Source organism: Hypomesus transpacificus, chromosome 25 (genome assembly GCF_021917145.1).
Source record: "Hypomesus transpacificus isolate Combined female chromosome 25, fHypTra1, whole genome shotgun sequence".
NCBI classification, from domain to species: Eukaryota; Metazoa; Chordata; class Actinopteri; order Osmeriformes; family Osmeridae; genus Hypomesus; species Hypomesus transpacificus.
The window spans coordinates 5,231,328-5,259,111 of NC_061084.1; the positions used below are offsets into that span (position 1 = coordinate 5,231,328).

Sequence of the window (27,784 nt, forward strand, 5' to 3'; positions counted from 1 at the left end):
TTGCCTCGCCCAAAAAAATGACAAACTTAAAAGACCAAGTCGGTTACTGTACATCAAAACAAAAAATCCCCAGGTTTTCGTTCGAATTACTGTAGTTGAATATGCCTGGCTAAATGTTTAGCTGCAGTTTTGTAATCACAGTTCATCAGTCGAGTAACATGAAATATTATTTGGCAAACTTCTAGCAATGTGAAATGGAGTGATAATAACAGCAGTGTTCATCCAATCAATACATGGTTTACACTGAGGTGAAGAGACAATAACACAAAATGACTACAAAACATGACATTACGAATCTGCAACAACTTCTACACAACCCTTTGCTGAAAGAATTTTTGCTCCACCAATTAACTTGCGATGCAGTGCGATTCGGGATATTGTAACATACTGTAGGGAAATACCAGTGCCTGGTGAGAACGCTGCTGGATTTGGTAAAAGAGGCTTAGTTTCTGTGGGGGGGGGGGGGGGGGGGGGGGGGGGGGTTGCCAAGGAGTACCATGTCACAGAATTCAAGGCCTATATCACATATCATCTAGGGTATGTTTACATGTGGATTATACCTGCAACATGAAGCTGGCTGTGTTAGCGCTGAAGACAGTTTGCTGTTAGATTTCATTGTTAGATTTATAGGGTTCTAGATCTCTTGCTACCCCTCGGCCTCTGTGTGCAAGACGTGCAGGGCCTGACAAGCAGAATCTGCCCAGTGAATAAGCTCCAGAAATACTCGATAGGTCCACATTTTTGCTGCAAATGGCCCCACTATACCATCCACCTCCTAGGAGAGAAGAGTAAACAAGTATTGCCTGTGGTTATTCATGCTAGTTACTTTCTCAGGAGCTCTGGATATCAATATTTTTAGAGGAATAAGACGTCGTAGCTACCTGAATTCAATATTTCTCACGCTGCTGCATTGTCTAAGGCAGGGTATGATACTGTGAATAATTAATTGCACACTACCTCGTTGCACTGATGGTCCGGTGTGACATCGACAGTCCCTTCCTCCGTCTCCAGGATCGTCCGGGTGCTGTAGAGGAGGTGTTCCAGCCTGGCCCGCACATTCTTCCTCACGGTCTCGTACTCTCCCTCCATCTGGCCCATCTCCTCTTCCTCTCGCAGGATGACACATTCGAGCAGGCCCAGGCACTGCCGCAGGGCCGAGTGGATCAGCAGCACCTGCTCGTCTGAGCTGAGGTCCGTGGAGAACGAGGAGAGGGACACAATACGGTCCCCCCCTAGGGTGTGGTCCGACGAGAAGCTCTCCTTTTCCCTCTGAAAGGATGGGAGGGGGGGGAGGGGGCAAAGGTGCAAAGGGGCAATGGAAGAGGCAAAAACGATTGATAAATCATTTATTGTATACTCATACAGTGGAAAGTGAAAATAAATTCTAGTGACAAATTTTTATCTAATTGAACTTTGCTACAGTATATACTGGCTTCTGTTACCAAAACCAACCCATTGATTGTCTATCAAGGAAATATATTATTAAGAACTATTCCTACTACAAAACTGCACTCAATCCTTTAGAGTGGGTCCTTGTGCAAGGGGGGGAAGGTATAGATAGATGAGGTTCTAAAGGTTGATTCAATTATGCACTGCAGCATCTCTCCATGGTCAGAGAATCCGTGAACAGTCGCATTGCAAAGTGGATTTGGTCTTCTATGGATTCCATTAATTTAAACTTGTTGGGCGTGTACTGTACACAAAGTCTGTCTCCAAACCACATATCTCTGAGAGTTATGTGCACATACAGTGCAGCGCCAAGTAAACCATGGATCAAAAGGCCTAAACTAACAGTTTTTAGACAAGTTACTCGAGCGGTCGATGCTATGTTCTTGTAGCCTATGTTTAACCGCACACCTGTTATGCGAATTTATTTATACAAAGTACTTACATAGAGGTCCAAAAGTTGTGAGCAGTCCTGGTGCAGCAGCCGAGCCAAACCCACTGCCCTCCCTGTTTGTGACTTGCCGGGTGCTGGCATGTCTAACGGGTCTACTGTTATCTGCTCTTGCCCGGCCATTTGTGGTCGAGCTCAGGCGGTTTGCGGTGAGTTGCGACGGGACCAGTCGAAATATTTTGATTCAAAGGCGGAGGTCAAACGTCAGACAAAAATATGAATTTCAGTCCGCAATTTTAATTAGCCCTACTACTTCCATTTCACTGTCATTGATTAAATGTTTGTTTCGTTGTTTAAGCGCATGCGACCCTGTATAGGCTATGGAATTTAATTGGTTCCGTAAGCAACAGGGGCGTTTTTCAGTGACGTAGATGTTCCCAACGTCAACAACAGACCCACCCATGGCTTAATACTGAGAAGGGCAATAAATCTTTCTATCCTTTAAAAAAAAAAGTGTGGAACCGCTTTTGATCAAACAACCACAGTACAAATAAGACTCACAGATATTTTATTTGAATTCATTAATTGCCCCTTACTTTCCAATTCTCTGATTTTCTTTGAAGATGGGGGACCCCAGTGATCAGTGGTAATGGCAGTGTGCAGAGATATATGTCCTCCAACGTGAATAAACGTATTCAGCACAGAAACAGTTAACATGACCATTTTCACATAGCAGTTGTTAGTCTAAAACTAATATGAAACAATTTGCAATCAAATATAATAGACTAAAATGTGATTTATTGCCCCCTCCCCCTTTAATAAATCAATCATAATCTACTAAAAGGTCTGCGAAGTAGAATCCTACTTGTTGAAATTGGGTTTCAAGCAAGAAATGCAGAGTTTGAACCAGGCCACAATGAAGACATCACAAAGTGGCACTATAGGTATGTCAAGCACGTGCATGCACGCACGCAAAAAGATATATTCTTTGAACGAAAAAAAAATCCACTAAAGGTTTATTATCAAGTTGCTTAATGTGTATGGTTTCATGCCAATAAAAAAAAAAAAAAGATTATTTTTATGGGAAAGCGTAATAACTAAAAGTCAACACTTTTAATTGACCTTGCAAGTGAGCTGGAAGAACTGAGATAAAAACAAGAACAAATTGCAGGACTTCTATTGCATGGTGTGATATATTGCATGGAAATAACCAAATGTTACCAGGTAAAGATGTTATACAAATATCTATAAATGCATAGGAAGCGGGTGTACCCACACACACACATTTGCACGCACATACAAAGTACACTCCCAGCGCACACCAACTAATGACAAAGGTTGTAAATAGGCCTTAAAACAACATGTTAATATTGTGTACAAAACAAATCACTTTGAAATCATAATTCCCTGATATAGTAGTACTGTATAGGTTCTAAGTGAGTGCTGTATTTCACTCTGCTGAGGTGACTTGCTACATTTTACTTCTATATATTTTAAGTCTTCATACAAGCCTAGTAAATGTCACTCTTTCCCCTTCCATCAGGTCCTCCCTTTTCCCCACCCTTTCCTCTCCTCAGTTCTTTCCTTTCCTCTCTTTCCTTTTCCTTCACCCCTGCCCTCTCATGTCCTCCCCGTCTACATCAACACATGGCTGTCTCCCTGGGATACCTGCACCTCTGTGCTCTCCAACAGTATCTGCCCTTCTCCCTCCCTCTCCCACACTATCCCTCCATCTACTCTCTCCTTCTCCCCGTCCCCCGCCCACACCATCTCCTCCGACTCCCTCCCTATGGTCACCCGTTCCCAAAGCACCCCTTCCCCTCCTCCCTGGGTCTCCTCCACCCCCTCCCTGACCCACTCCACCGTCTGGTGGGGGGCGAGGGGAGCCGGAGACAGAGCGGCCACAGAGCTCAGGGTCAGCAGGGTAGTCTGCGAGCCGGAGGCGGTCATGGAGGTGGTGGCTGGGTGTGCCGTCAGCTGGATGAGCTGGGGCTGAGGGGTGGAGAGGTGGGGGTGAGCGGTGCTGAACTGGAGCAGCATGGGGTTCTCCTGCTGCTGCTGCCCCACCTGCACCACGTGATGGGAGGCCAGCTGGAGGAGTTGGGGCTGGGAGGAGTCCATTTGGGTCTGTGGGGAGAGGGACAGTACCATCTGGTGCAGGGGGGTGAGATCTCCTTGGCTCTCCTGGCTTACAGGGGGCAGGGCGGGAGGAGAGACCCCAGGCACCGTCTCCAAGACTGGGGTAGGAGTGGTGATTAGGGTCCCTGCATTGGCAGCCAAAGCCTCAGCTATGAGGACCTCGGGGTGGCTCTTGGCTTTGTGGGCCACCACACAGTCCTTCTTTTCAAACTTCTTGCCGCAGATGGAGCAGGAGAACTTGTAGAAGGCATCTGCATCATGCTTCTTCATGTGCCAGTTTAGGGAGGCTTTTTGGCGGCAGGTGAAGCCACAGATTTCACATCTGCCACAAGGGGGAGACAGATGGCAAGTTATGATCACGGTAATCTCCTTCTGCCTATATTCTTAACCCTTGTGCTGCCTTCGGGTCATTGCGACCCGCCTTTTGCACCATGACGGTGGGTCACAATGACCCGAAGGCAGCGCAAATCACTGCCGAACACTGCATAAAGAAGAAACGGCCCTCTTCTTAGCTCTGCACTCATCTCACCTGGCCTGACAGAACAGACAGGTGAAAACTATATAGAGTAGGGATGCGCATCTCCATCACTGAGGACGATGCGATACACATCTCGATGCCCTGCCAACAATCTGTTACATTAAAGATACATAAAAGTAACTACTAATGCGATACGATACACCCCTCTTGCGATGCAGTGCGATTCGACACGATGCGATTCAACAAGATGCAATGCGAAAGAATATGATGCTATGCAATTTAATATGGTACATGTGTTCTCTGAATGTAAAAAAGGGTAAATTGAACTAATACGTCCTACTTTAAGGTTTTTCTCAATGACTCAGCTCTCTCTCGTCTTACTTTGTCGTCCACAACAGAGATTTGTTTCTCTGAGAATAGCTTCCTATTCTTGATAGGGGTACCGGTGGAGCTAGCCACTGACTGTAGCCATAGCTGAATCCGAGGGGGAGGCAGACGTCTTCACACAAATACCATGTAGCCTCTTCAGATGACTACCTAAATTGGCCATGCTGCCTGTTTATAGCAGCACCACATATCTTGCCAATTGCATGGGTCTTGTCAAATTGCCCATCTTTCTTGGAAAATCCAAAGTGTTGCCAAAACTTGGATTTATCGCAATTCGTAGGAACGTGTAACTTTTCGTCCGCCATAATAACACTCGCCCAAACACGCCTCCAACTCGCGCGAAACTTGGCCAAGAGACTGGACGAGAATCGGCCACTGACAGCAGTGGAGATGAGAGCGCACTTAAGAAACGGTTAGAGAGGAGGAATCTATCTAAATATAAAATTATTGGTCACATTTCTCAATACTAAAAGGTGTTCACCTACACACATTCTACATAAATACATCAGATTATACCGATGCAAACATTTTAGAAACGATGCATCGCGATTTCATCCCAGATTGTATCCGGTGCACACTTTTTTGATCCGGGCAATCGCATCGTGAGCTTTTATGCCGACGCACCGACGCAAACCGGTGAATCTTACCATCCCTAATATAGAGGATTTCTCGTTTTTCACAATGATCCATCCATGGGTCACTACTCACTGTATTGGCTTCTCCCCTGTGTGGATCATGCGATGCACGGCCAGGTTGTGTGAGCTCTTGAAGGCACGAGCACAGTACTCGCATATATAGTCCCGTTGATCTAATAGACAGGAGGATACAAATATAAAAGGAGCTAGGATGAGAACACAGAATGGAGGCAGACACCGCATGCAAACTCTGACTGAGTCATGGCTGTGAAGAAAGAGCGCAGATTTGGACCACAACCACCGTTTCTGAACGCGTTACCGGCATGGAATTTGGTGGTCCAACCTCATGGTCAAACTACATTCTGTGCCTGTGCGTGTGTGACTTTACCGGTGTGGTGCTTGGCATGACGCAGAAGCTGTTTCTGCAGGCGAAACAGGCGCCCGCACGAGGGGTGAGGACACACATACTTCTTTTTCAACAGGTGCTGGTACTTTATATGGTGCTGAAGTAGCAAAGGCAAACAGGAGGGAGGGAGGGAGGGAGGGAGGGAGGGAGGGAGGGAGGGAGGGAGGGAGGGAGGGAGGGAGGGAGGGAGGGAGGGAGGGAGGGAGGGAGGGAGGGAGGGAGGGAGGGAGGAGAAAACACAAAAGGATGGTGGTGGCGTGATTAAAGACTGTAATTAAAGAGACATGGTGCCAATGTTGTCATAGATACAGGTGGCTGATGGGAGAGGCAGACCTGCAGGTAGCGTGGGTGGGCTAAGACAGTTCCACAGCCCTCTATCTCACAGCGGACATACTGCACTGGTGGCTTCTTTCTGTGTAGTGCAGGAAGTATAGGGAATTCATAGAGGGAAATACTGTAAGGGTGTCACATTGAATTTGATTTATTTGCCTACTAAAATGCCTGAACGTGAATTGTGATGTGATCGCAATCCAACGAGAAGCGTTTACCTTCTTTTTGGTAACCGAGGAGTTTTGTCGTCTTTTCGTCGACGTCCTCTCCTATGTAGAAAAATAGAGTAGGAGAGAGACAGACAGCTCAGAAACATTCATTCATACTATCACATACCAGCTGACTTTTAGACATCCCATTCATCCACTACTCAAGTTCCGGCCCATCAGTCCGACCATTCATTGGTTGATCTCTGACTTACTTCCTGGGTGGCTCCGTCTCCTCCCCAAACTCATTTTCCACCTTCACAGCCGTGTCTGCAGCGACCTCCGTCTTCACCTCTTTCTCATCCTCTGGTTCTTTATCAGGCTCCCTCTCCTTCTTGTCTTCCTTCTGCTTCGCTGCACGTCGCCTCGTTTTCTGAGGCTCTCTGTGAGGTGACACCATTATTGTTTTTAGTTTTTTCAAATTCAAATGTTTGTTTTCCTTACAGTCTGTGTGTGCAAAGGTTCCACAGTGGCAACATGTGGCTTGGTCAGTCAGGGGTGTCCCCAATAACGGATTCAACCCAAGACTACCTCTTGGCTGCCGGTTTGTAGTTGAGGTCACTAGGGTCGTCTCTGAAAGGAAGGTCCTCATCGTCGATCAGCACGTCCCCATCCTCATTGCTGTAATGCACATCGCCACAGATCTGTAAACTTGCGCAGTTCAACATGTCACAGCAAACAGTTTGTATGTCCCGTTCGGCTAGAATCAAAAAGCCCTCACCTCCCATCAACGGATTTCAATGCATCTTCCTCGGCATCTGCAAAGTCTAAGCAGTGGCCCAAAGTGACCCTTAATGTAAGGTAGTTAACTCGAAGTTGTCGAAGTACATGTTAGAGCAGTGTGTGAGGTGTTTCCTTTACCACATGCGGCTGTTGTGTCGGGTTCAGTCTTGCACACGGGTGCTGCCGAGGAACGGGGGCCACTCTTCAGGAGCCTCGTTCTGGTGGAGCGCGGAGACGCTGAGGGGGACACGCACACAGATACACACATAAGAATGAGAGTAGCAGTGTCTTCCAACCAGCACAGGGACAGAATTAAATGAATATTCGGATTCTAAAAGCTTTACTGTCCATCAAATGAACACATTCTCCCTATCCCTCACTCACTCAGTCACACACACACAAATCATCTAAATAAATCCTCATTGAGAACACTAAAGGAAAAGTCAGTAGACATCCTACATGTTGTATTTTACAGCAATATACAGTAACAGGTCAAAAGCATCCCACTATATTTATATTTATTTATTTAAATGTCATACCTTTAGTTGAAGGTGCCTTGTCAGTGCTGAAGGTGAGAAAGTACTGTTGTAAGTGACTTGAATGTTGAACCGTGAATACATTATTAATTCTGGATTTATTACAATACATTCTGCAGGATCATTGCACAGGGGTTCCATTTCAACTGCATACTGACATACATGCACGTGTATCGGGCAAGACTACACTAAATTTGGGGTTAGCATGAGGACATCAACAAATGAACACTCTTCCAGCTTATTACCCTGGCTGTCGTTCTACTACGAACCTCCAAGTGGACAAGACTAAATGAGTTTGCCTGACAGTCCGTTCAACAATATTCCCTACCTTGGTGAACATAGACAAGCCGTCTATGCAGTTTGCTGCAAACTGTCACTTTAAACATAGGACGACTGACAGAGTCTAAGTGCAAACATTCCCCAGCTAGCTTCGAGCCTGATTGCTTTTCAACTTACGCCGGCGTTTGGTTGTTGTCATCAGTGTCTTTCGAAGCAGCTCCGGGAGCTTTCCCACGGCGGGGGGGTTCTGTTTTTTTCCGACGATTCTGATCTTGTACCCCACCGCCGCTTTCTGTTCTTTTCCTAGCTGCTGCTCCTCGAGCGGCTCGGTCCCGTAAAACTCGCCCGGAGCCTGCTATGCTGGATAGGGCATCATTCGAGACCACAGTGTCTACACCGACTTTCACGCGACCTAATCCACGTCCCCTCAACACTCTTTCGCGGGTGTGTTTAGCACTCGAGATCGGGGATGGTGCCGCGGCCCTCTGACTAGATTGGTTACAGTCTCCAGTGGACCCGGGACTTCTATCAGAAACACCCATTATCTCCGGGTCCATTCTCCCTTTTTTGCATACACAGGACTATATTAATATGGATGTAGCATTTAACGTTATTCAGTGGATAAGAGAAATTACAGTAGCCATCGTTGAAGGCCCTATGCCGCTATAAATTCACAGCCGCCTCCGTTTCCCCGCGCAAGCCCGCCATAAATTGGAAATATCTATAGCTATACAACATTTTTAATGCAATGTTTATGTTTTAAAGATACTAAAGCCATTTACTATCTTTCTTAAAGCTATAGCAAACCTTAAATTTCCCTGGGCCTAGACGAGGCCCGTAAAAGTAGCGTCTCCTTTAAGGACAAATCTTACCCAAAAACACACACAAGCACCCCCGCCTGGAACTCGACAAGAAATCGAAAATCCAATGGCGCTCATGGGATATGTAGTTGTTAAAACCAATAAATAAATACATCAGTTTACACTCAATTAATTGTCTCAAACAATGCCCTGTTTATAGATTTCTTGATGTAGTTGTCCAGATTCACCCACAATTGTGAGAAGTTATTTAATGTAATTATATTTATTTAATGTCTATTTGTCCACATAATGTTGTTAAACATATTGAGACTTTGCGTGTAAAGTTATCTATTTAAAACGGTAGACTACTGTCAAAAAAAACTAAACCCTAACAGCAGACTACAATAGTATCAGTTTACTGCTTTTACCTGAAACACCTCAAATTAACCTTGTGAGATCAATACATGTTGAAGGCTACAGTAACAGCTACAGTTCAACTACATCTGATATCAAACATCCAATATAAATTAGTTCATAAATGTTTTCAAATTACCTGTATCAGATGCCTCAAATAAATTGTGAATAAAATACGGACAGTACACATTGCCTATGAACCAGGAAATATTTCTGTAAAATATAATGGTCTGTTAGCTGTTGTTCATTTGTGTCTACCAAGATATTTTGAATGTTTATAGAGGTATTGTTTTTGTCATGTGTTATTTGATAAGGATTACTCCTGTAATGGCTTAAGTGGTTATTGAAGTTCACCAGTGTGAAAATAAACTTGTATCACTACTGGAACATACAACACTATATTGGTGTATATTGGCTACCAGTTGAATGTAGTATACAAATATTCAGAGGTATGCACATTGGGCCATTTTTGTCAGAAAATTATTTTTTGAATCAATTTAAACTACAATTTAATGGACATTGAATATTTCCGGAATGGTGGAGACATTTACAGTCTTGGGTGGTTGCCAGATTTTATATTAGCTTTCTGTTTTTGATCAAGTGATGGCAATGGATTGAATGTAGGCCACTGAGAGATGTCAGTGATGGCTCAGGGGAATGAAGAACTATGTATCTCCCATGGAGTGACTTATACACTCAAAGTTAAATTCACTTGTCGAGAGGCACTGTGGTGTACCAATTATTTTGGCACGTGGTCTAAACATGTCACTTAACAGGTTTCAAGATGTGTATGCCTGAGGTGGAATTCTGAATGTGAGCTGTTGAATGTTGGTCTTGTCCGATAACATATTAATTTTATATTTGTCACGGCCACAGCCATGCCCCCGTTTTTGTTTTTGCCCTGCCCTAGTGTTCCCTGTGTCTGTCATTGTCTTCACCTGTGTCTCGTTCAGTGGTTTCAGTTCTCGTTAGTCTCATTGTGTCCACATGTGTCTGGTTTGGTTTTGTGTATTTAGGTTCCTGTTTTGTGTCCAGTCTTTGTCTTGTCACCCAATGTCATTGGGTGAGTACCCTGTCTGTTTCCCGTTTTTGAAAATAAACCCTTTGTTTGACACAATGCCTCGCTACTCTCCTGAGTTTGGTTCCTACCCCACCTCTCACCGTGACAATAATTTGCATTTAGTTAAATGTAATGTCAATGTGATGTGTATTACAATTTATTTCAGTATGTATTTTAATACATGTGTATTTAAAATGAATTATGGTCAAATGTATCTAGTAGAAACTGCTTCAAATTACAGTTTGTTGTTCATTCACACACGTGTGGTTTATGGTGAAAATGAGTTAATTCTGTTTGCAATAAACTGTTCCAATAATGTTCCATCATGCAAAGCAGTGCAGTGCCTACACTGTATCGTGGCTTTGAGTCACACACTCCCATTGTACACTGCTTTTAATATAAGCATTTGCTAAATAATAAATGTCAAATATAGCTCTGTGGTTATCTTAGGTCTTTACTCAGCACCTTATCATAATTTACTTACACAAGTTTGTTCAATAGATTCATTCCATGAAACTAATGATATTTAAAGAGTGTGCTGTTAAGTATGTATTTTACATTTGACTATTAAAGAATCCTGTGGAATGTTGTTGGACTGGTTTGTCTCCATTATCTTGAAAGGCACACCGACTCAATTTGCATATGAAACACGAAATAACATTGAAACAGCATTACATGAGCAAAGCACGGATAAGACACATTATCTTTTTTTGTAGTGGTTACTGGCTTTTTTATGAACAAGTAATGTGAACGAAAGGACTAAGATTGCATATTTTATTTCTGTGTGTACTTATCTGTCAGATTCAATTTTGTGTATTTGCCCGGTCCACTTGTTTTGAAAAGGTGAGTCTAAAGAAAGAATTTCGGTTGTGGAATGCACTTCTCTTTCCCATAGCATTGGTAGACAATCTAGATTTTATTTGTGCAAATGTAGGAATGTGTTGGTAAATACATGAATCCGAAATGTTAAAAAATACACAGATTCCTGAGCATACCTGCTTGTTTTTGTTTGTGTATTCAGACAAGAAATAACCATAGTCACTACTGCACACCCAGCATTGAATTGATATCTGATAATTCATCTATTTGATCGTTTTTCTCAATAGTCTATTCATCTATTGGTATATATATATATATTCATATATTGGCAAAAATAATGACATGAGTGTGGGGAAATGCATGATGTGACTAGAAGAAAAATGCACATGATAGCAAAACTTTTGAATTCATTTTATCCTTTTCTCATCAGGAATGCACCCCCCGGACATACAGTTATGGTATTTGTAATTATTGTCAGTGTCATGGCAGGTGAGTGAACGTTCTGGTCTTAATACCATTTTATTTTATCTTTCTGTTGCCCAACTCAGTGGAATGTCTCAGACATCTAAGATTATTGGAGTTTACCAATCAAAACTGTTATATTGAGGTGATTGTTATTTTATATTGAGGGGTTAGTCAGATATTCAAAAAATCTAAATCTATCTAAAACTGTTTCAGGAATGTGTGAGTCTCAAAAAAATCCAAGTCAGATTCCTTTCAAATTATGAAACACTTTCATTTAATGGATTGTGCACATTGCCCATTTATTGACCAGGAATTCCTGCTGAAGCATCAATGAGAATTATGAGGTCTCTTGGGTAGCTGCCTCTCGAACAAATGAATGTGGTTGGAGACTTTTATCCATTACAATTAGTCTGTAAACAGCTCAACTCAATGTTTTGGTCAACCCCGAATATATATAGTGTACATTTATTTAAAAGAAAATTATTGAGAGTCAGTCAGTCATGGTAGAATGTTGTTTCTGTGAGAATGCAGGAAGTTGAAGAAAATGTAATGTGTGGTTAACCTTGTTCATTTAAAGTAGTTAAATGACTAGGTTCAGTCACATGAATTTTGCTCTCATTCTTCAAGTGTTACTATATAACCATAATAGTAACAACTATCTAATGTATGGTTAACTAACTAACTGGTATTAGTTGTTGTAACAGCTAGCCCCCACCCTGTCCTTCTCCCACAGCTGCCATGCAAACACTATCCCAGCCTTCCTCTGTGATATCAACAGAATCAACTCTCTCCACCCAAATCTCCCACCAAGCATCCCAGCTGTCCATGAACCCAACATCACCTATGTCCACAGAACCATCCACCTCAGCTCAGCACTCAACTATATCTTCGGCTATATCTTCAACAATCTCCACACAATCCTTACAACCAAACCCTTTGCTAAACTTTAACTTAACATCAACTGCATTCACAAAACAATCTGTTTTCACAGAAACCTCAAGAACAACATCATCCTTAGCATTAACTTCAGAACCAACATCAGCACTACAGAACTATATGAACCGAACTACATCAACAGAACCAGCTACATCAACCCAACAATTACAACAAACGTCCCTATCATCCCTAAACTTAGCATCAACCATATCAACACAAACACCCACCACCACTCAACCCTCACAACTAATATCACCTGTGTCATCTAGCTCTGCACCAAAGAAACCTCCATCAACAGAACCATCCATCTCAACCCTGCCCTCACACCTAACTTCCAAGCAGTCTTCTACAACATCAACAGAAACGTCAGACTCCGCCAAAACCCCTCAAACAAAACCTCTTCTATACTCTACCGTGACAACTAACACCTCTGTGTCCACCCAACCCTCACAACAGCCAAGCCTGCAATCCAACCCTGCAACCCTGCTCAACTTAACACCAACAACATCTACGGAACCATCTGTCTCCACGCAACCATCAAAACCAACACCTGCCTCATCATTTATCTCATCATCAACATCAACTGAATCAGCAAATCCTTCCATTTTCACCCAAAACTCTATGCCATCATCAACCACGCCAACAGAATCCTCTGTCTCTGCCAAACCCACACAAGAACCCTCACTTCCATCCTTAAACTCAACATCAAATACATCAACAGAACAGTTTGTCTCCATCCAAAACTCACAAATGACATCACCAAACTCCTCCTCAACTTCAACAGAACAATTCATCTTCAATCAAACAACACCCACCAAACCGTCTAGCTCTACACTAACATCGCCTACATTTATACAACCATCCAGCTCAACCCAACTCTCACCCGTAACGTCACCACTACATCCTAACACCTCCACAGTCTCCACCCAATCCTCACAGCCAACACCCTTGCTATATATTGACACAACATCAACTTTATCAGCAGAACAATCTGTCTTCCCCCAAACCTCACAACCAAGCATACCCTTAACAAAAAACTCAGGACCAGTAATAACAGAACCATCCATCTCAACGGAACCCTCACACCTAACTTCCCTGCAGTCTTCTACAACATCAACAGAACCGTCTGACTCCGCCAAAACCCCTCAAACAAAACCTCTTCTATACTCTACTGAGACAACTAACACTTCTGTGTCCACCCAACCCTCACAACAGCCAAGCTTGCAATCCAACCCTGCAACCCTGCTCAACTTAACACCAACAACATCTACGGAACCATCTGTCTCCACGCAACCATCAAAACCAACACCTGCCTCATCATTTATCTCTTCATCAACATCAACTGAATCAGCAAATCCATCCATTTTCACCCAAAACTCTATGCCATCATCAACCACGCCAACAGAATCCTCTGTCTCTGCCAAACCCACACAAGAACCCTCACTTCCATCCTTAAACTCAACATCAACAGAACAGTTTGTCTCCATCCAAACCTCACAAATGACATCACCAAACTCCTCCTCAACTTTAACAGAACAATTCATCTTCAATCAAACAACACCCACCAAACCGTCTAGCTCTACACTAACATCGCCTACATTTACACAACCATCCAGCTCAACCCAGCTCTCACCAGTAACGTCACCACTACATCCTAACACCTCCACAGTCTCCACCCAATCCTCACAGCCAACACCCTTGCTATATATTGACACAACATCAACTGCATCAGCAGAACAATCTGTCTTCCCCCAAACCTCACAACCAAGTATACCCTTAACAAAAAACTCAGGACCAGTAATAACAGAACCATCCATCTCAACGGAACCCTCACACCTAACTTCCCTGCAGTCTTCTACAACATCAACAGAACCGTCTGACTCCGCCAAAACCCCTCAAACAAAACCTCTTCTATACTCTACTGAGACAACTAACACTTCTGTGTCCACCCAACCCTCACAACAGCCAAGCCTGCAATCCAACCCTGCAACCCTGCTCAACTTAACACCAACAACATCTACGGAACCATCTGTCTCCACGCAACCATCAAAACCAACACCTTCCTCATCATTTATCTCATCATCAACATCAACTGAATCAGCAAATCTTTCCATTTTCACCCAAAACTCTATGCCATCATCAACCACGCCAACAGAATCCTCTGTCTCTGCCAAACCCACACAAGAACCCTCACTTCCATCCTTAAACTCAACATCAACAGAACAGTTTGTCTCCATCCAAACCTCACAAATGACATCACCAAACTCCTCCTCAACTTTAACAGAACAATTCATCTTCAATCAAACAACACCCACCAAACCGTCTAGCTCTACACTAACATCGCCTACATTTACACAACCATCCAGCTCAACCCAGCTCTCACCAGTAACGTCACCACTACATCTTAACACCTCCACAGTCTCCACCCAATCCTCACAGCCAACACCCTTGCTATATATTGACACAACATCAACTGCATCAGCAGAACAATCTGTCTTCCCCCAAACCTCACAACCAAGTATACCCTTAACAAAAAACTCAGGACCAGTAATAACAGAACCATCCATCTCAACGGAACCCTCACACCTAACTTCCCTGCAGTCTTCTACAACATCAACAGAACCGTCTGACTCCGCCAAAACCCCTCAAACAAAACCTCTTCTATACTCTACTGAGACAACTAACACTTCTGTGTCCACCCAACCCTCACAACAGCCAAGCCTGCAATCCAACCCTGCAACCCTGCTCAACTTAACACCAACAACATCTACGGAACCATCTGTCTCCACGCAACCATCAAAACCAACACCTTCCTCATCATTTATCTCATCATCAACATCAACTGAATCAGCAAATCTTTCCATTTTCACCCAAAACTCTATGCCATCATCAACCACGCCAACAGAATCCTCTGTCTCTGCCAAACCCACACAAGAACCCTCACTTCCATCCTTAAACTCAACATCAAATACATCAACAGAACAGTTTGTCTCCATCCAAACCTCACAAATGACATCACCAAACTCCTCCTCAACTTCAACAGAACAATTCATCTTCAATCAAACAACACCCACCAAACCGTCTAGCTCTACACTAACATCGCCTACATTTATACAACCATCCAGCTCAACCCAACTCTCACCCGTAACGTCACCACTACATCCTAACACCTCCACAGTCTCCACCCAATCCTCACAGCCAACACCCTTGCTATATATTGACACAACATCAACTTTATCAGCAGAACAATCTGTCTTCCCCCAAACCTCACAACCAAGCATACCCTTAACAAAAAACTCAGGACCAGTAATAACAGAACCATCCATCTCAACGGAACCCTCACACCTAACTTCCCTGCAGTCTTCTACAACATCAACAGAACTGTCTGACTCCGCCAAAACCCCTCAAACAAAACCTCTTCTATACTCTACTGAAACAACTAACACTTCTCTGTCCACCCAACCCTCACAACAGCCTAGCCTGCAATCCAACCCTGCAACCCTGCTCAACTTAACACCAACAACATCTACGGAACCATCTGTCTCCACGCAACCATCAAAACCAACACCTGCCTCATCATTTATCTCATCATCAACATCAACTGAATCAGCAAATACTTCCATTTTCACCCAAAACTCTATGCCATCATCAACCACGCCAACAGAATCCTCTGTCTCTGCCAAACCCACACAAGAACCCTCACTTCCATCCTTAAACTCAACATCAAATACATCAACAGAACAGTTTGTCTCCATCCAAAACTCACAAATGACATCACCAAACTCGTCCTCAACGTCAACAGAACAATTCATCTTCAATCAAACAACACCCACCAAACCGTCTAGCTCTACACTAACATCGCCTACATTTATACAACCATCCAGCTCAACCCAACTCTCACCCGTAACGTCACCACTACATCCTAACACCTCCACAGTCTCCACCCAATCCTCACAGCCAACACCCTTGCTATATATTGACACAACATCAACTGCATCAGCAGAGCAATCTGTCTTCCCCCAAACCTCACAACCAAGCATACCCTTAACAATAAACTCAGGACCAGCAATAACAGAACCATCCATCTCAACGCGGCCCTCACACCTAACTTCTCCGCAGTCTTTTACAACATCGACAGAACCGTCTGACTCCATCAAAACCCCTCAAACAAAACCTCTTCTATACTCTACCGTGACAAATAACACTTCTGTGTCCACCCAACCCTCACAACAGCCAAATTTGCAATCCAACCCTGCAACCCTGTTCAACTTAACACCAACAACATCTACGGAACCATCTGTCTCCACGCAACCATCAAAACCAACATCTCCTCAATCAGCAAATCCATCCATTTTCACCCAAAACTCTATGCCAACATCAACCACACCAACAGAATCCTCTGTTTCTGCCAAACCCACACAAGAACCCTCACTTCCATCCTCAAACTCAACATCAAATACATCAACAGAACAGTTTGCCTCCATCCAAACCTCACAAATGATAACACCAAACTCCTCCTCAACTTCAACAGAACGATTAATCTTCAATCAAACACCACCCACCAAATCGTCTAGCTCTACACCAACATCGCCTACATTTACAGAACTTTCCACCTCAACCCAGCTCTCACCCCTAACATCACCACTACATCCTAAAACCTCCACAATCTCCACCCAATCCTCACAACCAACACCCTTGCTATACATTGACTTAACATCAACTGCATCAGCAGAACAATCGGTCTTCCCCCAAACCTCACAATCAACATCAACATTAATCTCACCATCGTCAAAGCTTACAAATACAATTGTAGCGACATTATCTACATCCCTGGGCAGTTTATTTCCCTCTCCGTCTGCAAGTAATAATGAGAATGAAAAGTCATCAAATTTGATCACTGATGAAATTTTAATCAAAAGTTCAACCACAATTAAGCTTGTGTCAGATTCGTCAGCTTTCACAAACCTTTTCTTAGCTTCACAGTCAAAAGAAACAATTTTCTTCTTTCAATACACACCCAAGTTTGTTTTGTTTAGGCCCATAGTATTTTCACATCCAACAGTGGTTCGCACAACGGTATCAAAAGCTAATGCTATCACCTCAAATACTGAATCAGCAAATCCTTCCATTTTCACCCAAAACTCTATGCCATCATCAACCACGCCAACAGAATCCTCTGTCTCTGCCAAACCCACACAAGAACCCTCACTTCCATCCTTAAACTCAACATCAACAGAACAGTTTATCTCCATCCAAACCTCACAAATGACATCACCAAACTCCTCCTCAACTTTAACAGAACAATTCATCTTCAATCAAACACCACCCACCAAACCGTCTAGCTCTACACTAACATCGCCTACATTTACACAACCATCCAGCTCAACCCAGCTCTCACCCGTAACGTCACCACTACATCCTAACACCTCCACAGTCTCCACCCAATCCTCACAGCCAACACCCTTGCTATATATTGACACAACATCAACTGCATCAGCAGAACAATCTGTCTTCCCCCAAACCTCACAACCAAGCATACCCTTAACAAAAAACTCAGGACCAGTAATAACAGAACCATCCATCTCAACGGAGCCCTCACAACTAACTTCCCTGCAGTCTTCTACAACATCAACAGAACTGTCTGACTCCGCCAAAACCCCTCAAACAAAACCTCTTCAATACTCTACCGTGACAACTAACACCTCTGTGTCCACCCAACCCTCACAACAGCCAAGTCTACAATCCAAGCCTGCAACCCTGCTCAACTTAACACCAACAACATCTACGAAACCATCTGTCTCCACGCAACCATTAAAACCAACACCTGCCTCGTCATTTATCTCATCATCAACATCAACTGAATCAGCAAATCCATCCATTTTCACCCAAAACTCTATGCCATCATCAACCACACCAACAGAATCCTCTGTCTCTGCCAAACCCACACAAGAACCCTCACTTCCATCCTTAAACTCAACATCAAATACATCAACAGAACAGTTTGTCTCCATCCAAACCTCACAAATGACATCACCAAACTCCTTCTCAACTTCAACAGAACAATTAATCTTCAATCAAACAACACCCACCAAACCGTCTAGCTCTACACTAACATCGCCTACATTTACACAACCATCCAGCTCAACCCAGCTCTCACCCGTAACGTCACCACTACATCCTAACACCTCCACAGTCTCCACCCAATCCTCACAGCCAACACCCTTGCTATATATTGACACAACATCAACTTTATCAGCAGAACAATCTGTCTTCCCCCAAACCTCACAACCAAGCATACCCTTAACAAAAAACTCAGGACCAGTAATAACAGAACCATCCATCTCAACGGAACCCTCACACCTAACTTCCCTGCAGTCTTCTACAACATCAACAGAACTGTCTGACTCCGCCAAAACCCCTCAAACAAAACCTCTTCTATACTCTACTGAGACAACTAACACTTCTGTGTCCACCCAACCCTCACAACAGCCTAGCCTGCAATCCAACCCTGCAACCCTGCTCAACTTAACACCAACAACATCTACGGAACCATCTGTCTCCACGCAACCATCAAAACCAACACCTGCCTCATCATTTATCTCATCATCAACATTAACTGAATCAGCAAATCCTTCCATTTTCACCCAAAACTCTATGCCATCATCAACCACGCCAACAGAATCCTCTGTCTCTGCCAAACCCACACAAGAACCCTCACTTCCATCCTTAAACTCAACATCAACAGAACAGTTTGTCTCCATCCAAACCTCACAAATGACATCACCAAACTCCTCCTCAACTTTAACAGAACAATTCATCTTCAATCAAACAACACCCACCAAACCGTCTAGCTCTACACTAACATCGCCTACATTTACACAACCATCCAGCTCAACCCAGCTCTCACCCGTAACGTCACCACTACATCCTAACACCTCCACAGTCTCCACCCAATCCTCACAGCCAACACCCTTGCTATATATTGACACAACATCAACTGCATCAGCAGAACAATCTGTCTTCCCCCAAACCTCACAACCAAGTATACCCTTAACAAAAAACTCAGGACCAGTAATAACAGAACCATCCATCTCAACGGAACCCTCACACCTAACTTCCCTGCAGTCTTCTACAACATCAACAGAACCGTCTGACTCCGCCAAAACCCCTCAAACAAAACCTCTTCTATACTCTACTGAGACAACTAACACTTCTGTGTCCACCCAACCCTCACAACAGCCAAGCCTGCAATCCAACCCTGCAACCCTGCTCAACTTAACACCAACAACATCTACGGAACCATCTGTCTCCACGCAACCATCAAAACCAACACCTGCCTCATCATTTATCTCATCATCAACATCAACTGAATCAGCAAATCCTTCCATTTTCACCCAAAACTCTATGCCATCATCAACCACGCCAACAGAATCCTCTGTCTCTGCCAAACCCACACAAGAACCCTCACTTCCATCCTTAAACTCAACATCAACAGAACAGTTTGTCTCCATCCAAACCTCACAAATGACATAACCAAACTCCTCCTCAACTTTAACAGAACAATTCATCTTCAATCAAACAACACCCACCAAACCGTCTAGCTCTACACTAACATCGCCTACATTTACACAACCATCCATCTCAACCCAGCTCTCACCCGTAACGTCACCACTACATCCTAACACCTCCACAGTCTCCACCCAATCCTCACAGCCAACACCCTTGCTATATATTGACACAACATCAACTGCATCAGCAGAACAATCTGTCTTCCCCCAAACCTCACAACCAAGTATACCCTTAACAAAAAACTCAGGACCAGTAATAACAGAACCATCCATCTCAACGGAACCCTCACACCTAACTTCCCTGCAGTCTTCTACAACATCAACAGAACCGTCTGACTCCGCCAAAACCCCTCAAACAAAACCTCTTCTATACTCTACTGAGACAACTAACACTTCTGTGTCCACCCAACCCTCACAACAGCCTAGCCTGCAATCCAACCCTGCAACCCTGCTCAACTTAACACCAACAACATCTACGGAACCATCTGTCTCCACGCAACCATCAAAACCAACACCTGCCTCATCATTTATCTCATCATCAACATCAACTGAATCAGCAAATCCTTCCATTTTCACCCAAAACTCTATGCCATCATCAACCACGCCAACAGAATCCTCTGTCTCTGCCAAACCCACACAAGAACCCTCACTTCCATCCTTAAACTCAACATCAAATACATCAACAGAACAGTTTGTCTCCATCCAAAACTCACAAATGACATCACCAAACTCCTCCTCAACTTCAACAGAACAATTCATCTTCAATCAAACAACACCCACCAAACCGTCTAGCTCTACACTAACATCGCCTACATTTATACAACCATCCAGCTCAACCCAACTCTCACCCGTAACGTCACCACTACATCCTAACACCTCCACAGTCTCCACCCAATCCTCACAGCCAACACCCTTGCTATATATTGACACAACATCAACTGCATCAGCAGAGCAATCTGTCTTCCCCCAAACCTCACAACCAAGCATACCCTTAACAATAAACTCAGGACCAGCAATAACAGAACCATCCATCTCAACGCGGCCCTCACACCTAACTTCTCCGCAGTCTTTTACAACATCGACAGAACCGTCTGACTCCATCAAAACCCCTCAAACAAAACCTCTTCTATACTCTACCGTGACAAATAACACTTCTGTGTCCACCCAACCCTCACAACAGCCAAATTTGCAATCCAACCCTGCAACCCTGTTCAACTTAACACCAACAACATCTACAGAACCATCTGTCTCCACGCAACCATCAAAACCAACATCTCCTCAATCAGCAAATCCATCCATTTTCACCCAAAACTCTATGCCAACATCAACCACACCAACAGAATCCTCTGTTTCTGCCAAACCCACACAAGAACCCTCACTTCCATCCTCAAACTCAACATCAAATACATCAACAGAACAGTTTGCCTCCATCCAAACCTCACAAATGATAACACCAAACTCCTCCTCAACTTCAACAGAACGATTAATCTTCAATCAAACACCACCCACCAAATCGTCTAGCTCTACACCAACATCGCCTACATTTACAGAACTTTCCACCTCAACCCAGCTCTCACCCCTAACATCACCACTACATCCTAAAACCTCCACAATCTCCACCCAATCCTCACAACCAACACCCTTGCTATACATTGACTAAACATCAACTGCATCAGCAGAACAATCGGTCTTCCCCCAAACCTCACAATCAACATCACCATTAATCTCACCATCGTCAAAGCTTACAAATACAATTGTAGCGACATTATCTACATCCCTGGGCAGTTTATTTCCCTCTCCGTCTGCAAGTAATAATGAGAATGAAAAGTCATCAAATTCGATCACTGATGAAATTTTAATCAAAAGTTCAACCACAATTAAGCTTGTGTCAGATTCGTCAGCTTTCACAAACCTTTTCTTAGCTTCACAGACAAAAGAAACGATTTTCTTCTTTCAATACACACCCAAGTTTGTTTTGTTTAGGCCCATGGTATTTTCACATCCAACAGTGGTTCGCACAACGGTATCAAAAGCTAATGCTATCACCTCAAATACTGAAAAAACAAAGAATTGACACCCAGGACAGCAATCCCATAACTTTCTTCAACAGAACGATTCATCTTCAATCAAACACCACCCACCAAACCGTCTAGCTCTACACTAACATCGCCTACATTTACACAACCATCCAGCTCAACCCAGCTCTCACCCGTAACGTCACCACTACATCCTAACACCTCCACAGTCTCCACCCAATCCTCACAGCCAACACCCTTGCTATATATTGACACAACATCAACTGCATCAGCAGAACAATCTGTCTTCCCCCAAACCTCACAACCAAGCATACCCTTAACAAAAAACTCAGGACCAGTAATAACAGAACCATCCATCTCAACGGAGCCCTCACACCTAACTTCCCTGCAGTCTTCTACAACATCAACAGAACTGTCTGACTCCGCCAAAACCCCTCAAACAAAACCTCTTCTATACTCTACCGTGACAACTAACACCTCTGTGTCCACCCAACCCTCACAACAGCCAAGTCTACAATCCAACCCTGCAACCCTGCTCAACTTAACACCAACAACATCTACGAAACCATCTGTCTCCACGCAACCATTAAAACCAACACCTGCCTCGTCATTTATCTCATCATCAACATCAACTGAATCAGCAAATCCATCCATTTTCACCCAAAACTCTATGCCATCATCAACCACACCAACAGAATCCTCTGTCTCTGCCAAACCCACACAAGAACCCTCACTTCCATCCTTAAACTCAACATCAAATACATCAACAGAACAGTTTGTCTCCATCCAAACCTCACAAATGACATCACCAAACTCCTTCTCAACTTCAACAGAACAATTAATCTTCAATCAAACACCACCCACCAAACCGTCTAGCTCTACACTAACATCGCCTACATTTACACAACCATCCAGCTCAACCCAGCTCTCACCCGTAACGTCACCACTACATCCTAACACCTCCACAGTCTCCACCCAATCCTCACAGCCAACACCCTTGCTATATATTGACACAACATCAACTGCATCAGCAGAACAATCTGTCTTCCCCCAAACCTCACAACCAAGCATACCCTTAACAAAAAACTCAGGACCAGTAATAACAGAACCATCCATCTCAACGGAGCCCTTACACCTAACTTCCCTGCAGTCTTCTACAACATCAACAGAACTGTCTGACTCCGCCAAAACCCCTCAAACAAAACCTGTTCTATACTCTACCGTGACAACTAACACCTCTGTGTCCACCCAACCCTCACAACAGCCAAGTCTACAATCCAACCCTGCAACCCTGCTCAACTTAACACCAACAACATCTACGAAACCATCTGTCTCCACGCAACCATTAAAACCAACAACTGCCTCGTCATTTATCTCATCATCAACATCAACTGAATCAGCAAATCCATCCATTTTCACCCAAAACTCTATGCCATCATCAACCACACCAACAGAATCCTCTGTCTCTGCCAAACCCACACAAGAACCCTCACTTCCATCCTTAAACTCAACATCAAATACATCAACAGAACAGTTTGTCTCCATCCAAACCTCACAAATGACATCACCAAACTCCTTCTCAACTTCAACAGAACAATTCATCTTCAATCAAACACCACCCACCAAACCGTCTAGCTCTACACTAACATCGCCTACATTTACACAACCATCCAGCTCAACCCAGCTCTCACCCGTAACGTCACCACTACATCCTAACACCTCCACAGTCTCCCACTACTATACTACAGCCTACTTGGATATCAACACTACAGAGCACAATAGGTTGGCTAGAAATGTTTCAGATGAGGTACTTCATTTTTATGCACATCCATCCTATGTACCTACACATAACTCGTCATTGTCATTATTATATTGGGTACAGTTTCTGTCTAACTGAATGATGGAACACTTGTGCCTGCAGGTCAGCCTTGCTTTCAGGATAAAGTATCCAAGCACATTGATCAATTGCAAAGTGAACCATTTCTGGTAAGTGTCTTTTCAGGAAAGTTAATTAACAATAAACTGTCTCACGCAAGTTATCTTTGTATTGTATCTATTATCTATAATGTTAATAGGTAATGAGCCCTCAGTACGTTTTTATTAAGTTGATGTATTTGATGTTGAGTTATATTAGGACTTAACTCATGTTAAAATTGATATGCATCTTACAAGGTTCATTTTTATTTTTGCTTATCACATTTTACAATAATGATATTTCTAATCCTTTTCCTAATCCTAACTAACATTATTAACGCTTATATAGTCTCATTCATATTCATGTTTAGAAGGAGGTCCTTTTTACCTATTAACTAACACTTATTACAAGCACCTGGATCTAATGTCAATTCAAAACCTATTTCTGAACAGGAAAGTGGTTGGTGGATATGACCCTCACATTCAAGAATCAGTATGTAATTCCAAGCAACTACAAAGCTGTCAGAGACTTGAGAGAAACATTCCAAATGGGAAATATCTCTCTGAATATTATCCCAAGCAGTATAATTGCATATAAGTTCTAGGACACTACATTAAGGTTGCACTTATTACCTTGTTACTACTTAGCATACATTTTTGTGCCATATGAAGACGTATTAGATAGTACCCATTTGCTGTGAGAGTACTAAGTCAATGAAATTAATCGCCAAGTACATGTTCAAGACAAAATCAACATATTAATTATTGATTTATGTGGTGCAGTTGTCTGATCCACATAAGTTGAGCATCTCAGAGGACTGGACAGTGAATACAGGAATGAAGGGCAGTTAAATAATATCACAATATGTTGCTTTACTCTCACAAGAAACGTCAGGGGGATGACAATCAACATTGCCTTTGCAAGCACAGAAAGAGGACGCCGCATGCTAGATAGCTTTTGTTTAGGCTTTAGATAGGGCTCGCAGAAATGACCCTGACGTTCCATGTTTTCATGAGCTAATATAGCAGGGTATAGTTCAAACATTGTTTGTAATATTCAGAGCATTACAAACAATATAAAAGTAATTAAGTAATTAGCTGTAATCTTTAATTATTGTTAACTGATCAATGGTTAAGGACAGACCTTTTCACATAGAAGATGTGATCTGACAAATGTCGGTACCAAAGCCACAGAGAAAAACTGTCTTTACCAGCTCATCACAGGCACTGTACTATCTATGTGCAGTTGTGCGGGGAGGGTCCAAGCGCAAGGAGACCGACAACGTAGAAACAACAGCAATCAACTACAAGAAACACGCTACATGAAACAACGACGGACCAAGACTGAAGAAATGACAGGGACTTAATACACCGAACTAAACAAGACACAGGTGAATGCAACAACACGAATGACACCACTGAAAGACAATCAACAACACACAAGTGGAACTAATAAACACATAACACAGGGAAACACTAGGGCAGACAAACTAAGGTAGGGGCACAGTCGTGGGCATGACAATCTATCTCACTCAGCGTCTGCATTATGGACACTGTGACCTACCTATAATTTTAGCAATATCTGTGTGTCACCTAATTCATCATTGGCACTGTGCACTATGTGTCTATAGTTCCAGGAATCTGTGTGTGTGTGTCTCACCGACATCTTAATATATGCACTAGTATAATTAAATGGTAAAAAGTTTGTGATATTGTTTATAATAAGTGTAAGAAGGCCTCGTATGGGAGAGGGGTGTGTGGGGGAGGGTAAGTGGATATTGTAAAGGGACAGTTTTAAGGTTGTGTTACCAAAAAAAAAAAAAAAATGTATATAGCCTAGTCCTGGTCACATCTCCCCCATGCCAGGTTTCATTTGTGTGTTTCACTTGTACGGATGAATTGTGCTGAAGTGTAACTACGTAGCATTTTCTACAAAACTACAATGTAGTCACAATAGATAATCTACACAGCCATTATTTACCCTTAATGTGAAGTGTCAAACTCTACATCCTTTGACAATGATTTGGCAATTACATTTCTTCGTATTGAAATTTGCGAATAGTAAGGAATATATTAAAACTATATTGAATTCATAATAAATTCAAAAAAAGTCTGACTTAGGTTTTTATTAGAATAGATTGAAATATCATAGAGAATACCAAGAAATGTTTGAATTTGTACATTCAAATTTTGTGTAGGGGTTACGTAGGGGTAAATGCATGTGTCGACAACAACAGTTGAGGAAATGTAAGATGGACCAGGAGTCCTTATGTAACATGCATGATTCATTATATTGAGAGAGAAGGAGAGAGAAACCAGCGGCAGCAAATCAACCCTAAATTCCATGGATCAAAACCATTTTCTTTTGTTAACTGACTAGACGAGAATACAATCTATGAGACTTGTTGAGAGGGTAGAGAACAAAGAACTGAATTGATTACAATTTGTATAATAGTTCATGCAATATAGTGTAATTCACCCAATATTCACTACTGGGTGGGTTTAGCTCATTGGTTAGAACATTTCAGTGCAGATCAGGACGTTGCAGGTACAAATCTTCCTCAAGCAAATCTAGCATCTGCTAAATGAGTACATAATTTTACATTACATAATACACTGTAACTGAATTATGTTGGCCTTATACAGTTGCTTGTGTAACCATGTTATTCTTTGAAACTATATGTGAGAGGGAAAAACTACTCGGTGTGACAGACACAGGAAGCACATACTTTATGTGAACAAATAACATGTTGCATTTTGGAATGTTACTCCAAAGAATAGACATGTCAAATGTTGTGGAAATCTGATATTCATTTTCTGTTTGGATCTGTAACTAAAGCACTGAGTCCATTTGTTTGTATAATATTCCAGATTTCTCAGCAAAATAGAATGTCCATTCATGTGTGTGAAAGAAAGAAAAAGTGAAAGAGAGACACAGATGAAAGAGAAAACTTCTGTTGACTAAAAACTAAAGATATCAGTCTCCTGATATTCCACCTCAACTATACTGTATATAGTATACAGTCTGTTACATGCAGTACTATTGTAGACAGTAGTCTTATATGCATTACTACACATGTTAAAAAGGGATCACCTTACTCTAACAGTGAATATACAGATTAATATATACAATAAATATATAGATTGTTTATGTAGATGTACTGCCACTGTATAGTACAGTCATGAAAAAGATGATCATGGCTCATTTTACAATAATGTCCACTGCAACTACAAATATGTGTGATGTAATTAAATAGTTTCAAGTTTTTTTGTTACACATTGTTTGCGACCTACTACTGCAAAACAATGAATGAGGCTTGTAAATAACAAAAGCAATTTTATATTCCTATGAAATTTCATTAAAGAAATATTCATTAATTTGTTCAATTGAAGTCAATCTAAATTGTATCAATTCAATGTATACTTCTGGCATGTCTATTCTAGTTTGATAGACGTCATTTATGTAACTACAACTTCATACCGGCTTTTGGCAACCCTTTCCTGCCGGACCATTCAAATATGGGCATTAAAATGCCCATGGTTCCCGCCCTAATAGCGTCACCGTCCAATCACCGATTTTATTTCTGAAAACTGCCAGATACTCATGACAACTTAAGCTCAAAGTACATATCATTGGTTAAGGGGTTAGTGGGAGGGGGAAATAAATCTATCGTCTGCAACGGCAGCCATTGTTTTCCGAGGCGGAGCCAGAGCGGAGACCATGGGAGATTGCCTACAGTGTTAGATTTACAGCTTCGAATTGAAATCGGAGACGATATTATGAGTAAAGACAAGTTCCTTAATATGTGTTGTCAA

At 42.6% G+C, this 27,784-nt stretch overlaps 3 protein-coding genes across 3 annotated transcripts; 2 read left to right on the forward strand and 1 right to left on the reverse strand.

Moving 5' to 3' along the window:
* Positions 1–2,382: 2,382 nt before the first annotated feature.
* LOC124487138 (E3 ubiquitin-protein ligase ZFP91-like) lies at positions 2,383–9,249 on the reverse strand. Its single transcript, XM_047049221.1, has 11 exons — positions 8,134–9,249; positions 7,681–7,706; positions 7,280–7,378; positions 7,140–7,185; positions 6,950–7,039; positions 6,634–6,801; positions 6,431–6,481; positions 6,216–6,294; positions 5,865–5,979; positions 5,550–5,649; positions 2,383–4,298 (listed from the first exon to the last, which is right to left on the reverse strand). Exons 1-11 carry the CDS (start codon positions 8,511–8,513, stop codon positions 3,473–3,475), a joined length of 1,980 nt encoding a protein of 659 aa, XP_046905177.1. The 5' UTR covers positions 8,514–9,249; the 3' UTR covers positions 2,383–3,472.
* Positions 9,250–10,835: 1,586 nt separating this feature from the next.
* LOC124487136 (mucin-5AC-like) lies at positions 10,836–19,991 on the forward strand. The gene is made up of 5 exons (XM_047049219.1): positions 10,836–11,073; positions 11,480–11,538; positions 12,248–13,045; positions 17,570–17,678; positions 18,429–19,991. The coding sequence occupies exons 2-5, from the start codon at positions 11,505–11,507 to the stop codon at positions 19,981–19,983; spliced, it is 2,496 nt and encodes an 831-aa protein (XP_046905175.1). The 5' UTR covers positions 10,836–11,073; positions 11,480–11,504; the 3' UTR covers positions 19,984–19,991.
* An 8-nt stretch (positions 19,992–19,999) lies between these two features.
* On the forward strand, positions 20,000–27,597 carry LOC124487137 (cell wall protein DAN4-like). Its single transcript, XM_047049220.1, has 4 exons — positions 20,000–20,018; positions 22,139–23,861; positions 23,976–24,040; positions 25,215–27,597. The coding sequence occupies exons 2-4, from the start codon at positions 22,725–22,727 to the stop codon at positions 25,333–25,335; spliced, it is 1,323 nt and encodes a 440-aa protein (XP_046905176.1). The 5' UTR covers positions 20,000–20,018; positions 22,139–22,724; the 3' UTR covers positions 25,336–27,597.
* Positions 27,598–27,784: the final 187 nt, after the last annotated feature.

Coding starts and splice junctions, on each gene's coding strand:
- LOC124487138 (XM_047049221.1), bottom strand. CDS start 8,513: ATGGACCCGGAGATAATGGGTGTTTCTGATAGAAGTCCCGGGTCCACT. Junction 5,650..5,864: donor TCATGCCAAGCACCACACCG/GTAAAGTCACAC, acceptor CCTGTCTATTAG/ATCAACGGGACTATATATGC. Junction 4,299..5,549: donor ACAGGGGAGAAGCCAATACA/GTGAGTAGTGAC, acceptor CCCTTGTGGCAG/ATGTGAAATCTGTGGCTTCA.
- LOC124487136 (XM_047049219.1), top strand. CDS start 11,505: ATGGTATTTGTAATTATTGTCAGTGTCATGGCAG. Junction 13,046..17,569: donor AACATCAACTGAATCAGCAA/ATCCTTCCATTT, acceptor CTGAATCAGCAA/ATCCTTCCATTTTCACCCAA. Junction 17,679..18,428: donor CTTCCATCCTTAAACTCAAC/ATCAACAGAACA, acceptor CTTAAACTCAAC/ATCAAATACATCAACAGAAC.
- LOC124487137 (XM_047049220.1), top strand. CDS start 22,725: ATGCCATCATCAACCACACCAACAGAATCCTCTGTCTCTGCCAAACCC. Junction 23,862..23,975: donor CTAGAAATGTTTCAGATGAG/GTACTTCATTTT, acceptor TTGTGCCTGCAG/GTCAGCCTTGCTTTCAGGAT. Junction 24,041..25,214: donor TGCAAAGTGAACCATTTCTG/GTAAGTGTCTTT, acceptor ATCTATGTGCAG/TTGTGCGGGGAGGGTCCAAG.